The 14420-nt window shown below is 39.4% G+C and overlaps 1 protein-coding gene across 4 annotated transcripts in view; it reads left to right on the top strand.

The window, feature by feature from the left end:
- Positions 1-2680: 2680 nt before the first annotated feature.
- The window catches only part of SHANK2 (SH3 and multiple ankyrin repeat domains 2), a 249330-nt gene continuing 237590 nt past the window's right edge, over positions 2681-14420 (top strand). For 3 of the 4 annotated variants that reach the window (XM_071428342.1, XM_071428343.1, XM_071428344.1), the window contains exons 1-6: positions 2681-2899; positions 8964-9167; positions 10747-10818; positions 10952-11060; positions 11295-11446; positions 12231-12398. In XM_071428342.1, coding sequence (XP_071284443.1) covers positions 2696-2899; positions 8964-9167; positions 10747-10818; positions 10952-11060; positions 11295-11446; positions 12231-12398 — 909 coding nt within the window. In that variant the 5' untranslated portion in view covers positions 2681-2695. The remainder of the gene's footprint in view (positions 2900-8963; positions 9168-10746; positions 10819-10951; positions 11061-11294; positions 11447-12230; positions 12399-14420) is intronic. The other variant, XM_071428345.1, reaches the window with a different exon arrangement.

The following is a 14420-nucleotide window of genomic DNA, read 5'->3' on the forward strand; positions in this document are numbered from 1 at the left end:
TATTGGTTTGGTTTTTTTTTTTTTTAAGAAAAGGAAGAAGGCATCCCAGACAACCATGATAAACCTAATCTATGTTTCAGCTGTGTTGAACCAATGAATTGCCAGGTAGGAATTAGGAATCTGGGATGCAATATTTTCATGGGTTATACAAGTATTAATTAAGCCAGGCAACTTGCCTTTTTTTTTCCTGATGTGGTAGATTTGGTTGTGGAAAAATCTCTTGTAATATCCTTGGGACAAAAGTGAAACAGTTCCTAAATGATAACAGCTTCTCTGTGGGGGCTGTGGTAGCCAGTGGCTCTGGTTAACAAATGGTGGGATCTTCCATTTCCACACAACTTGAGCCAACAAATTGCCAGTTCCTCCAGTATTCAAATGGTCTTGTTTAAAAAATGGTGTTTAAATTATCTGTTTCCCAACTGTGCTGGTGGGGTCCATATCCTGTTCATCTTGCCCCTGTGGATACAGACTCTCATTATCCTTTCCATGCTTACTTGTGCATTATTTTCCAGAAGATTAGGTGTCTTATGCCTTGTTGACAAGTCCCCAAGAAGTTCTTTGTCCCAGTATTTATTAAACTTAAAGGCTTGATTCCTGGGAGCTGTTTTTTCAGCTGAACATTTTCCTTTCTTATTATAGAATGAGATATTCCTGGGTAGTTTTTGCATGAAAATCCACTTGCCAAAACCTGGGGAAGTTTTTCCTCCTAAACCAACTCTTATTTGGCTGCTGTATAACTGCAGTTTACTGCTCTCTGTCAAATCCACTGCCCTGGAATATGTTGCACTCTCAGATGGCTTTAGGGACAGACAAGCCATGTGATGGTCTTTATGTCTCTCTGCTCACACTCACTGGCCTGTACCTCTTATGCCCTTAAATTCTGTGTATTGCTCTGCTTTATTTTGGGTTCACATGTTTTAGCAGTGGCAGACAAATAGAGAAACCACAGAAATGTTTATGCTGTTTATTGACTTAAGGTGCTTTGGAGAGCAGCATTAATCTACAGTTCACTGAAGCAGCAAAAAAATGAAATACTCCCTGCAGAGTTTTCCTTTGTAAATAGAGCCTTCCATTAAGCTGCTGTAAACTGGCTTGCTTTCAGGTTTCTGAATGCACTGGTTTTGTCTTCATTAGCAATTATAGCTGAGGGTAATAACACTAGAATTATCCTTCATCAGAAACAACAATAAGGCTTGATGATGTGGGGGTGTGATGTGATGTGCTGTGGGAGTGCTTGTCCTTGACCTCCAGCCTCAGGCCTGGCTCTCCACTGCCCAGCCAACCTATGGACACCTAAAATGGGAAATGACACTGGCAGCCTTTGGTCCCTGCTCTGGAGTCACTGCTGGGACAGTGACTGGGTAGTGAAGAGGGAATGACTTAAACTAAAGTGTTAGACACAGTGGTAAAAAATGCTCTTTTATCCTTTGCTGTTGTTTGACTTGATTTACTTGGGCTGATCTGGCTGAGAGATCAGTATAGAAAATGTGTACTTGGAATACCTCAGTACACTTTCCTGGTTTATGAGTGATGAAGTCACTTCACCCTCCCATGCTTCACTTTTGCTTCACTGTCTCTTTTTAAATGTGACCTGGCAGTGGAATTGCTTGTTTGATTAGTTCTTTCTTTCTTTCATTCTTATTTTATTTTATTTTTCTTCTAACTGAATTTTTATTTTGCATTAAAATGCAGAGGAATTGTCTTGGAGGATTATGCACAGGAAAAAAAGAAAAATAATAATACATTTTTCTGGCCTCCTAAATCTGAAAAGTTATATGATGTCCAAGCACTGCAGAGTTTATTGTTGGTCTTTTCAGTTTTTTACACTGTAAATGTTTTCCTCCATTTTTCCACAGAATAATAATTTTCATATCTTGGAACAGCTTTAAATCTGTGGGACAAAAACAAAATTCATTTGCTCTTGTAGGTGGAAAAGCCCAGAAGGAAAATGTTCTGCTGTTCTTAGTGTGAGACCCCTGATTACAAATGTCTGTAGTCTGGAATAAACATGACTTTCATTTTAGCCTATGCTATATCACAGATTAAAACTGCTTCTAAGCTCAGAGTATGTATAATGGCCAGATTTGGGTGGTGTTGGTTTAAAAGGATGTTGTGTGAGCCACAAACCACAGAGCAGCATCTGTGTCTGTCTGGCTCCCTGTAGGATTTAGTTCTTTTGGTTGGTTCCACTATTTGGGAATACTGACTTTTATGAAAGCCTCACCTGTGCAGATTCTTGATGTACAGGATGATGTTAGTTTAGCATTTACATTAATTCCCTGAAATGTCTTTTCACTGAGAGGAGGAAGCCTCAAAGCCAGACCTAGCTCTTAGTAGAGTTTACAGCAGTGCTGGTTATCACAGGACTGGGTAATTGTGCTGTTTTTTCTGGGTCCTTTGGGAGGTTGGGTGTGCCTGGAAAGAAAGGTCATCTTCTTTTTTTACTACTCTTTTTTCCTTCTCCTGCCCTTCCTCTTCTCTAGTAAATTGGTAGCCAGATTTATTTCCTTTGCACTCTGCCTACCCACATAACTGACAGAAAGAAATAAAAGAAGGATAAACCATAAAACTTCCTTGTTAAACGAATGTTATTTCCAAGAAGGAAAAAAAATGTAGCTGATTCATTTTGAAGACTTGAACTGTAACTTATTTTTTTCTTTTTCTCCTTGGTATTGGCAGGATAAAAAACTTTAACATGCCTCGTAGCCCTACATCAAGTGAAGATGAAATGGCACAAAGCTTCTCTGACTATTCTGTTGAGTCTGAATCAGACAGCTCCAAAGAAGAAACTATTTATGACACAATTAGAGCAACTGCAGAAAAGCCAAGCAGCAGAATGGATGACAGTCAGAGCAACACTTTAGTGATTCGAATTATCATACCTGACTTGCAGCAAACGGTAAGGCAGAGTGCACTGCAATTAAACAAAGTGAAATTAATGATTAGCTTTGCTGGCTTCAGCCTGCAATACATCTGTTCTTTTTTTTTTACTTTCTTTTTGACATATTACAAACAAAATTCATGTTTTGTTTTAATGTCTATGCTTTGTACCCCAGTGGTTTATCTGACTGGTTGCCTCAACTAAAGGCACCATCCCTTCCAAGAGAATTTAGTGTGTTGACCTGATGAAAGCCATGTTCATAAAGCAAAATATCTCTCTGATCTGCATTCAGAGATTTTGGGTAAAACAAAGAGACTTAGGAATCCAAAACCTTATTAGAAGATGAAGATTGAATCGAAAAATCACGTTAAGTCTATGAAAGCCTGATACATTATAATACATTATATATATATATATATATGGCTTCTCTTGTTCTTCCTCTCATGAAATAGTTTGTGATTGACACTAGACTGGGGTCCTGCAAGAGGTCATCAAATTCTCTCTCTCTAATATATTTGTTGTCTTTCTCTGTCAGCCTGCCTCGCAAAAGACATCCCTTTTAGAGAGCCTGTGGCTTTTAGAGTGTAAAGATGAGGGGAAAAAGCACAAAGACACCTTTCTTTCCTCCTTTGCTGCTGTGCCTTTACTACAGGATATTGTTTCTGAACCTTCCAGTCAGAGAAACCAACACAAGTGCTGTGATAGGAATAACAGTGTTGTGCTGGAAAAGGTCTTGGAAGAGACTGATTCCATCTAGAACCACAATTTGTCTGAGTTTGCTATTAATTATCTGAATTACCCTGGGTCTCCTTGAATGCTGCTGTCAGGATTTTCAGTGGTGGCACCAGCCTTTTGAAATTTCCAAGATTATTAAAACACATCCATTACATGGATGTGAGCCACGTACATCACTCTGTGCTGATGTGTAAGAGCTACATCATGCCCTGCTGCTGTTTGAGATCCATCTCATGAAACCCTTCCTTTCTTCTTAATTAAGTTCATTTTTAGGATGATAGAGATGGGCTGCATGCAGCCTGACAGGGAAAAGCTGTTTTGACAGTGTGCCCTCAGGTGTGGTTCTGGAGCTCTTTTTTGATGATCTTACCAGCTTGCTCTATCTGTGACCCTGTCAATGAACAGATCCATGAAAATGGAATGGAAATGCCAGCTTTTCTTGCTATGTTTACTCTGCTGTTAAAACCACAGGGATAGTAGCTTCCTGAAGTCCTCTTATTTAATTACTCTTTTTTTTGGATCAGTAATAAGTTATTTATTGACATTATCAAGACAAATTTAAAAATTAATTTTATCATTTGTTCATTTTTATTGATTTACTTTTTGTATTTCTTCTTCCTTTTCAATGAACTCTTCATGAAAATTAACTGAATTGTTCTAAGCTATTCTAAAGCAGCTGATGTATTTCTTATTTAATTTATCAGCCCACAAATTTTCTTTGTGCCGGAAAGTGAAACCTGGATTCAGGTTAGCAAACAGAAATATTGGTGGATTAAATGTAGTGAAGAGTTTGAGCTGTTGTACAGCTACAAGCCAGAGCAAACATAGGCCCCATTTCCTGTATAATTATAATTAATTTAACATATGAGGTGTTTAAAATTAGTCTGTTTAATCAAAGAAGCATGAAATAACATAATTTAGTTTTCTTCTTTTTTTGGTTTTTAGAGAGTATGATCAAGACTATATTTGTTCTAAGGAAGACAAGTTTAGGGGTTTAGATAAAATTCAGCCCACTGGGAAGCTTTAAAGCCAAACTCCCAGAAAATGAAGTTTGCTTGTCTGCAGTGGCTGTGGTACAAACTGCCTTTATTCCACTGCAGGTATGAGATAAGCACCAAGCACCACAAGTAGGATGTGCTGCCATGGAAAACTTTACAAATTACCACACATTGTAGGAAGTCTGTCTTGTTGCTCTTTTATTCTCATGTGAAACTTAGAAGACAATGTGAATCTTGACAAGTTCATACAAAGCCCTTAAGAACAATTGCTTTTCAGTTCTTATATCAGTTATTTTTTTTTGTCTCCTTCTCAGTTTGGGTGATAACCCAATTTACTGAGACACGACTTGGTAGAAATGGTAATTTCTCATTGCCTCTGTGCATGACCTGTATTCAGTAAATGTCATCCTTCTCACAGGAAGGTGGAGAATATTTAAATGAACAACTGAAAGATTTCCTGAGCTCAGTAAAATTCCTGAGGGAATGGAGAGCATGGAAAGCCCTCCAGTCTCAAGGAGCATGGGTAAAACTGCTGTGTTTTCTGGCATATATTATTTGGTCTGAATCCAGGCCCAGTCATCTTGTATCCATTTCCTTTTCCAGCCTACGTGGAAAAATCCCAAGTGATGCTGCCTGTAAGTGAAATCAGTCTGATTCTTAAGGAGCTGTTGTCAAGAAAATCTCCTTTACCTTGATATTCAGACAGTGATGGTGCTTTGTATTTAGAATTGCTCTTTGCCACAGACACTGAGAACACTTCTGTCAGCCAGTGGTTTTAAGGAATGTTTTCATTATCTTATTATCAACACATAGTGCTTGTTCCACTCTTGTTTTACCCTGTACGTGTGCTCCCTCTGGGTTATGTTTAAAGTCAAAATGCTCAGATCCGTACATTTTATTAAATTCTAAGGCTGAGATGGGTTTGGGTCTGCTGAAGACTTCTCTGAGACACTTTCTGCCCATCTGTTTTGCTGCTCCACTGCAATAATGAGCATTTACTGATTTCTCCCTCCTCTGGGTTTTTGTGTTTTTAAAATTTTATTGGACTTTTGTCCAATTTTATTCTATGCAAAATATTGTTTGGTAAGTGATAGTTTGGTATAGCAACAGCTTAGGTTGGAGCTACTTCTTGGTGTTCTGTTTCTGCATAGCTTTTTATACTTTTGTATCCTTTCTTTACTTTTTTATTATTTGTTGGGTCTGAGGATTAAGAATCTTTTCCTTTACTGCTCTTGCTTCTCTGATAAAACACTGTTTTTACTTTGTGCACTTTTTACCTTAAAAAAGCAGAAACCCAGTTGTGACAACTGCAGCTGGAGTCCCATTTTTCCTTGGGATGCCTCCAGTTTCACTTGTTTCCAGACTGTGCTGCCTCGTAGATACTCCAGATTTTCTTTTGCAACTTTTCCCAAGTATTCTTCGGTATCCCACTTTGTGCCTGATAGTTCCTTGCTGCTTTCTGTTTGCTCTTCCTTGTTTTATCTTCAGTTTGATAAGAGAATTTTTGTGCTGCTGCTATCTGTTCACATGCCCTTGATCTGGGCAGGTGATCTGCTGACAGCCTGGCCAGACTGGTTTTTCTGACCTGTCCTCTCAGGAATTCTGTTTCCTGAGTGCAGCCTGATGAAGGAGAGCAGTGTTTCAGCAGAGAATCAAGCTGAACACAGCACAAACCAAAATATGGGACTTGCTCCCTTTTCTTTCCATGATGCCAAACTCTCATTTGTGTTTCCCATTTTTTGGCTGTCTCATCTTTAATATCAGCATCTCCCATTCAAAGGAATAATTCATATTTTGATATCCTGGCAGTCATATTTTTTGGAGGCAGCAGCACAAACCATTTTGTCGTGTCCCTCTGTCACAGCAGAGTTTGTGTGATTGACAGCTGAGCAGAAAGATGTGTTTGCTGATTGATTTTAAGCAGATAAATATTATCCCTCAGACATTCTGTATGATAAGCATTATTCCTACTGAATTAATATCTTCCCTTCAGCTGGGGGAGTTGTGTTTTCCCTGGCTTCCCATCCTGCCCTTCAGTCAGTGACTTGCTCTCACCAGTGTGCAGGAATGCAAGATTATAATTGACCATGTCTGCTGTGATCCAGGGAGCTTTCACATCCCAAACACAGGCCTTGCATCTCAGCAGCCAGTGCTGACGTGCTGTCTTGCTGCTACACTTGCATTTTGAGGGGCCTGCTGTGGTTTTGACAGTGACTTTGAGCCACTTAGGGCTTTTTTTTTTTTTGGCTGTTCTTTGTGGTTTTTTTACAGTGAAATGTATCTGTCAGTGCAAAACATCTTTGTTTCATGTGTTTCTGTAGTTCCTTGTCAGTGAAAGATCTCTATTCTTTAATTTTTTTTTTCTTTTCATTGAGGATTAGAAAAAGTTGTCCATTTTTTTTGGCTCTGCTGCTGCCTCCTTTCCTTGTGGCCACCATGCCACGTGTGCCTAATGAATTGTTCCTTATTTCATAACTGGAACAGCCTGTGTGTAGGTCCTGCTGTGACTGAGCTGATGTTTCCTCAGGATACAGAGTGTGGCAGTAAGTAATGACTTGTCTGCAGGATAGAGGGGGTGGCTGTGGTGCTCCCTGCCTGGAGGGCTGCCAGGAGGACACAGAGGCAGCACAGTGGAGTTGCTCCAGTGACAGGCTGATGGAAAATGCACCTTATGCAGCATCTGAGTGGTTCTTTTTATCCTCTTGGTCAGCACCTGCCTCTGAGAGTGTGGTAACAGCTCCCTTCTATCCTGCCTGGCTTCATGGAAAGCATAAATAATCACTTTTCTCCCTAGTTTCACTTTTCGCAGCCTGAAAAATTCTGGTAGCAAAAAAATTCTCCAGTTATCAATTTACTTTTTACATAACTGATCTTATTTCATTCTAAATTGCTAATGCAATCAGTTTTTTTTTTTTTTTACAATAAGCCCACTTTTGTTTCTTATGAATTGCTGGAAGAGCTGGAGCTCTCACTGAATTAGTTTGTGATATATTTGCCTGACATCAAGAACAGAGAGAACACAAGAATAGACTGAACAAAATTGAATATGTTGGATTATCCAGGTGCATTAAAAACCAGCAGACTTAATTAAACTGTGATCAGAAGTAACTGCTTTGTATTTTTAAAATCAAAACAGTGTCATACAAGTCCAAAATTAGTTTGTTTCATGTAAGAAAGAAACATGTAATTCTTTCATGTAAGAAAGAATTACATGTATTTTTTCCTTGGAGAAAAAAATACATGTAATTTCAACATTATCTTCCCATTTGAATAACACTCACTGAAATCTTTCAGATGTGTGGATAATGTTAAAAGTTAGGCTCATTGCACATCTTGTAACTGTTTTGCTGAGAAGTGCTGATGTTTGAGTCTGAATCTTGTATTGAAGTTTGAGTCCATGTAGGAGTCGTGGAGCAAGTGAGGTTCAGAAGGAACACAGGGATTTCCAACAGATTTGCCTTGTTGCTAAGCCAATGCTGTAACTACTGGCATGTTTGGGAAGGAAAATATTTGTTACAATCGACTTTGTATCCCTATCTCCTTCCCTTCAGCATATAAAACACCCCACCCAAACTTTTCACAAAACATCTTGGAAAATAAAATAAGTGAGGGAAATGAAAGCTGCTTCCTAGCCAGCCTTACTTGTGACAAAGTCTAACATTTCATTTATGTTGAAGACTGTAAGGGATTAAAGCAGAAAGAGCATTGTGTGTTCAGGATGCACATCAGAGGCACCAAATTGCTTTCTGGGCATTGCCATCTGCTGGTACCTTGGAACCAGTGACTGCAGTGTAGGCAAAATCCCTAAACTCCTCAAGTCCCTGAATTCCAGCTTGGTAAGAAGCAGAGAACTGCAGGAGCTTGTCAAGGTTTTCAAGTCATTTGCTCCATGTTGTATCCTTCCTCCCATAAACTTACCCTCAGTTAAATGTAGCTAAAAGGAAAGTAGAATTCTTGCCTGACTACTAGTTTTTGGTGAAATCCTTGTGGATCTAACTGATATCAGAACAGCCAAGAATCAAGTGGACAGTTCAACACCTTGTAACATCCCTTTTGAACAGGTTTTCCATGAAGGTGCTCTCTCTCTCTGAGGAAGGATGTGTGTATTCCCTGAGGTTTGTGGAAGGACCTGAAATGTCCTGCGTTTTCACAGTACTTGTGCATTAGGTATTATCAATGCACATCTGAAATAGAATTCTTGTTGAGCAATGTTTTGTCATGGAGTCTGTGTATTTATTATGCATATTCCTATTATTCATGACATTTGTAAATTTTAGAATGTAAGACACTGTTGAAATGTTTGGTTTTTTTTCACTAATTGGGTTCCTTAAAATAATTACTCTTTGCAGAAATGCATTCGATTTAACCCAGAAGCTTCAGTGTGGGTTGCAAAGCAGCGGATTTTGTGCACTTTGAACCAGAGTTTGAAGGATGTCCTGAACTATGGATTGTTCCAGCCTGCAAGCAATGGGAGAGATGGGAAGTTTTTGGATGAGGAGAGACTTCTGAGGGAATACCCCCAGCCAGTCAATAAAGGAGTTCCTTCACTTGAGGTATTTTTAGATCTGACATCTGAAGCATTTCTATTCTGATACAAACTGTGCAGAAAGCTGTATTTGAGGTGTCTGCATGCACCTGAATTACATCTGGGAAATGCTTATCAGCAAGTCTGAGCTTGAACCCTTGCTCACAGAAGTGCTGGCATTCCCTGCTCATGGAGCTGGTCCATCCCCAAAAAGTTGCGAAGAGTCAGCCCTTCTGGGACAGTGGATTTTGGAGTTTTCCGTTGCTGAGGGCACAGGACATGTATCTTGTTTAGTGATTTAATAAAGAAATGCAAGGTTCTAGGTGAAGCTGTTGGATCTGTGATGAGGTTTGCAGTAGCAGTGCAGTAGCTGCTGGATAACCAGCCTTTGCTTTCTCCCAGAGAGAACTTTCTATCTCGGTGAAGCCTTTTTTAACCCCTACCTGGTTCCCTCTGTGCCATCCTTCAGAGTGCACAGGTTGCCTCTCTCTGCCTCCTGGGAAAGCAGTAAGGGAGGAGAGGGTGTGTGCTGGGATTTCCCCCTCTCTGTTGCTCCTGCAGTTGGGGATAAGCTGGGCAGAACTTTCATGGCACTGAACAAACTTGGAGCAGAGCCAGATCACGCAACACAGCAGCAAACTGGGGCATGAAACTGGCGTTTAATTAATTTTGATATTGCCTGTATGGTGGCAGATCAACCATTAATAATGTGCAGTTAATAGACTTACTCCACTATAACACAAATCCAAGAGAAAAAACATCAGGGTCCTGAGAAGGCTTCAGGTCTTCCCTTTTCCAGGAGTTTATTTCAGAGTTTCAGTCTGATGATCACATTACAGCTGTAAGGAAATTAAACAGACACTTTATTGTGTTTTGTAGTTTTCCATGAGTGTTGACTGCAGCAACTGAGGTGTTAAAAGTGATTTTGTGGAAAGTTGGTGTTAAAGCCTCATTCAGTGCAGTCCCTTGTCCAACAGACAGGCTGCATTCCTGGAATTCTGCATGGGACAATGAGAGAGTGGTAAATTATAGCTATGGAAACCCCCATGACTTTTGATCTTGCTACTGCACCCAAGCTGCTCAGGATAAAATGGGACTGAGTTTCAGCCAAAAAGAGAGGCAGTCCTCAGAATCTCATTCACAAAACCAGTCCTGTTCAACATCAGAGCTATTCCCATGTGCAAGTTCCTCTTACATTGACTAAGGGATTTTCAGGTGTACTTTTTTTTGTTTTTATATTTCAGAAATGCTAAGCTGCAATTTTGAAATTGATATTTTTTTATTTAACATGCCTTCCCAGCTTTCTGCCTGAGACTATAAATGAAAGTGCATAGGAATCCTTGGGGAAAAGTGCTTTTCAGTGTAATTCTTGCTTGCTTCTGTAGATTCTAGAGGCTGATCTCATTTCCAATACACCTCTACTGATCTCTTGTATTCATACAACATATGAATTTTGCTTAAATGATGTAAAACTATATGAAATACTGAGCCTATTTCTGAAATTTTGCCTGTATCTATCATCACAGTGGACGATACTTCCTGATAAGGTCAGAAAATGGTATTATGAGTTTTAAGTTTTAAAATTTCTTCTTCTCTTTTTCCCTCAGTTTCGCTACAAGAAAAGAGTGTACAGACAGTTCAACCTGGATGAAAAGCAGCTGGCCAAGCTTCACACCAAGGTATCCCAATTTCCTGCAGGAGTTAGCAATTACCTGCAGTGGGTGTTGACATCAGTTGAAAAAATGTTTCATTTTTAGTCAAAATTTTATTTTTGAAATCAGAGGATGATTCATTTTTTGCTCTTTGTTTCAGGCCAATTTGAAAAAGTTTATGGATCATGTCCACCATCTCTCTGTGGAAAAAATGACCAAGATGTTGGACCGAGGACTGGACCCAAACTATCATGACTTAGAAAGTGGAGGTCAGAACAACTAAACTAAGCAGCATAGAGGAGTACCTTGAGTTAAACTTAAATTGATAGGGTGAATCTCACACATTCCTTCACAACCCTGAGCCAGTGAAATCTGTATGGCTTTGCTGTCCAAAGGAGATAATTGATAATTTTATAACAGTATTTTAAACTTTATAAAGTAACTTAAATTTATTTTATGGTTTTCCTCACCTTTTTCCATGTGCATCCTATTCTCTTTCTTAGAAACACCCCTAACTTTGGCAGCTCAGCTTGACAACACAGTAGAAGTGATAAAAGCCCTGAAAAATGGAGGAGCACATTTAGACTTCAGAGCCAAAGATGGAATGACAGCTCTGCACAAAGCAGCCAGAGCCAAGAACCAAGTAGCCCTCAAGGTAAACACTTTCAGGAGCAAATTATGTGTTATCTTGTTAAAAAAAAACTGCATAAAGGAGACTGTTTTCAATTAATTACTGTATTGTCCTCTATGGATCCTTTAGGATGTGCTTGTTCTAGTGCTTTCTTGTGGCTTTCAAATCTTAGCATTTGCCTTCAATAAGGAGCCTTTTAATTTCTGATTTATCTTTTCCTCATAGGAAGGAAAGTGGTGAAATTTAAGCTTATTCATTGATACACTGAGTTTTGTCTGAGGAAATAGGAATAGCATTGTCACTTAACTCTGTGAAAGCAACTTCCAGTGGCATGGATTGCACATTATGCTTTAACACAGTGTCTTCTGTTTTCTTTTGTATTTTAACAGGTATTCTTAATTCACTCTGATCTAGATTGTCTTAGATTTATGGGTTTTGCTTATTCCCTTTTGACAGATACTCAAATTGCATGACATTTTTGATAAAGCACCTTGAAACTGAAGAGGTGAATGTTGCAAAGATGATGCAACATTTACAGAGCTGACATTTCTGAACCTAGTGAGAGGATGGAAACTGGACATTGCCACTCCTTTCTGTGCCATCCCCATAGAATCCTTTAGATCTTAATTCTTCCAAGGTCATTTCTTGCTTAACTTAGTCTGTGCTGTGGTCCACTCTTAGGTGAGCAAAAAATGTTATGTCAATGACCAACCTTATACATACTTTTTTAGATTCTTTTTTCAGATAAAGACCCTTTTTATGGAAGTCCCTCCCAGATCTATTTTTCACAGTCTGTGATTGCTTTCAGACCCTTTTAGAGCTGGGAGCATCTCCCAACTACAAGGACAGCTGCGGCCTGACCCCGCTGTACCACACAGCCGTGGTGGGAGGGGACCCTTTCTGCTGTGAGCTCTTACTCCATGAACATGCTACAGTCAGCTGCAAGGATGAAAATGGATGGCAAGAAATCCATCAGGTAGGAAAGATTTGCTTTTTGTTTGGAGTTGGACTTGCATAAGGAAGTTGTTCATGGTTGTTTTAGGGTTAAGCGCTATTTTGAAGTCCCTGCACATTCAAGTAGGAAATTTCTTCCTTTTTCTATCTGCTTTTTCTACTTCTTTTTATTTATTCACTTTGCATCCTGCTGTGGTGACTAAGAAGTAGAAAACTGTTCCAGTGGTGTTCTGTAACTTTGAAATCCTCTGGTTACTGTGGATTTTGATGCAGAATTGCACTCGTCATAGTTATGCCATGAACTCTTGGAAGCTTAGATTCCTGTTTGTGGCACTTCAGTAGGAACATGTAGCTCTTTCTTGTGGTTAGATGGCAGTGTGAGTGTCCTTGTTAATGCTCCTTCTGTGTTTGTCAGGCTGCTTTCTCCTTGTCTCTGCTGAACTTTACAGGAAGGTTTGGGTTGAGGATCCTGCTGCTGGGGTCCATCAGCCTCTCCCTGTCCTCTCCAGAAACACCTGAATGCTATCCAGCAGTTGTGTAAAAATGCTTTATTGATTTCCCTTTGCACAGTGATAAACTCAGTAATATACAGAGTTCAAAGATTCTAACAGTCCCAATGTCATTGCTGCTACTTTGTTGTGTCTCTGTATGGATGAGTTTGGAAAAGTACAAAAATTGGAACTGCTATAATATGAGATAAAGATACAAGTAATCAACCTTACAGGTCTGCCTGGGTCATCTTGACTCAATTTATTTTCTGTGCACTGAATTCTTTAGTACACGGATTTTTTTCTTCTTTTCTTGGAAAGAAATGGGAGGTAGCTTTGGCACCCACATTTGGGCAGGAATTGGAGCTTTTTCACTAAGTGGGTCTAGGTCAAGGTTGTGTGGATCCGTCTCTAGAGTAGGGGAAAAGGAAGGAATTATTTTTTTACCATATTTTCTGAGGATATGGAGGAAATGGATTGTCTAGATCAAAGTATTGCCCCATCTGGGCTCCATAAAATACAGAGAAAATGTCCCTCTTTTTAAACCCTAGCCTCATACACATAAGGTTATTATTTCTCATAGTGAAATAGAGCTTTCCAAACTCCCTGTGTTGGTTGTAATCCTAAATAAATCAACGTATACATCTGGGTTAGGAACAATCTGTTTTGACTAATCAATATTTTAAGCATTTCTCAATGAAATAAGAAGGATGGGGAGTTAATTTGTGCACTGAGCAGTCCACTTAACTTTTCTCTTCCAAATTGTAGATCCAAGCCAGGTGTGTCAGTCTGTACCTCCCACTGAATTCAGGAGGGACTGAATGGATTTCTGTACTTCTATGTCTTACCTTAAATTCTGATTTATGTAGGAATGATGCTGATCTAAGATACCACAAAACATGAAAAATTGGGAGATGCTTGGTCAGTGGGCCATAGAGGAGAAGGACGTCAAGTAAAAGAGGCCATGGACTAGAATGGCTGTAATTTTTCTAAAGCTTATTTGCTAATCAGGAAATTTTCTAATTTCTATGAATCTTCTTCATAGAGGCTTATTTCCAAAAATCCAGGGTCAACCCTTTTATTTGTGTGACAGATAAAGTAACTCTTGAAGATTTCCCCCTGTTTTGGAGCAGTGTCCTGTGTATGTTGTGTGTCTGCTTGACATCACAGAACCAAGAAGATTTACTTGGATTTTGGCCAGATTTTCTTTCTAAGGCCTGTAAGCAGTTTGGGAAAAAGCTCTGGCAATTTGATCATCTTCAGTGCCATCTGGTGGGCAGCATTCCGGAGTGTAGCAGGACAAAAACTTGTCACATTTGAGTCATGAATATTAGTGGATAAAAAGTTCCAAAGGCAGTACTTTCTTGATCCCTTAGGCTACCATTCCCAAAATAATCAGATAGTTAAGCTCAAGCACAGGATTGCTGTACCTGAAGTGCCCACACTGGAGTTGGTGCAGGAATGCACATCTGGGTATCTGTGCTCCCATCAGAGAACCAGATGTGATTCTAAAAATTAGACCCTCAGTAAAAACAGCACCATCTCTGCTGAAAATC

Source organism: Agelaius tricolor, unplaced genomic scaffold (assembly GCF_023055355.1).
Source record: "Agelaius tricolor isolate 1412-34295 unplaced genomic scaffold, bAgeTri1.0.p SCAF_5, whole genome shotgun sequence".
NCBI classification, from domain to species: domain Eukaryota; kingdom Metazoa; phylum Chordata; class Aves; order Passeriformes; family Icteridae; genus Agelaius; species Agelaius tricolor.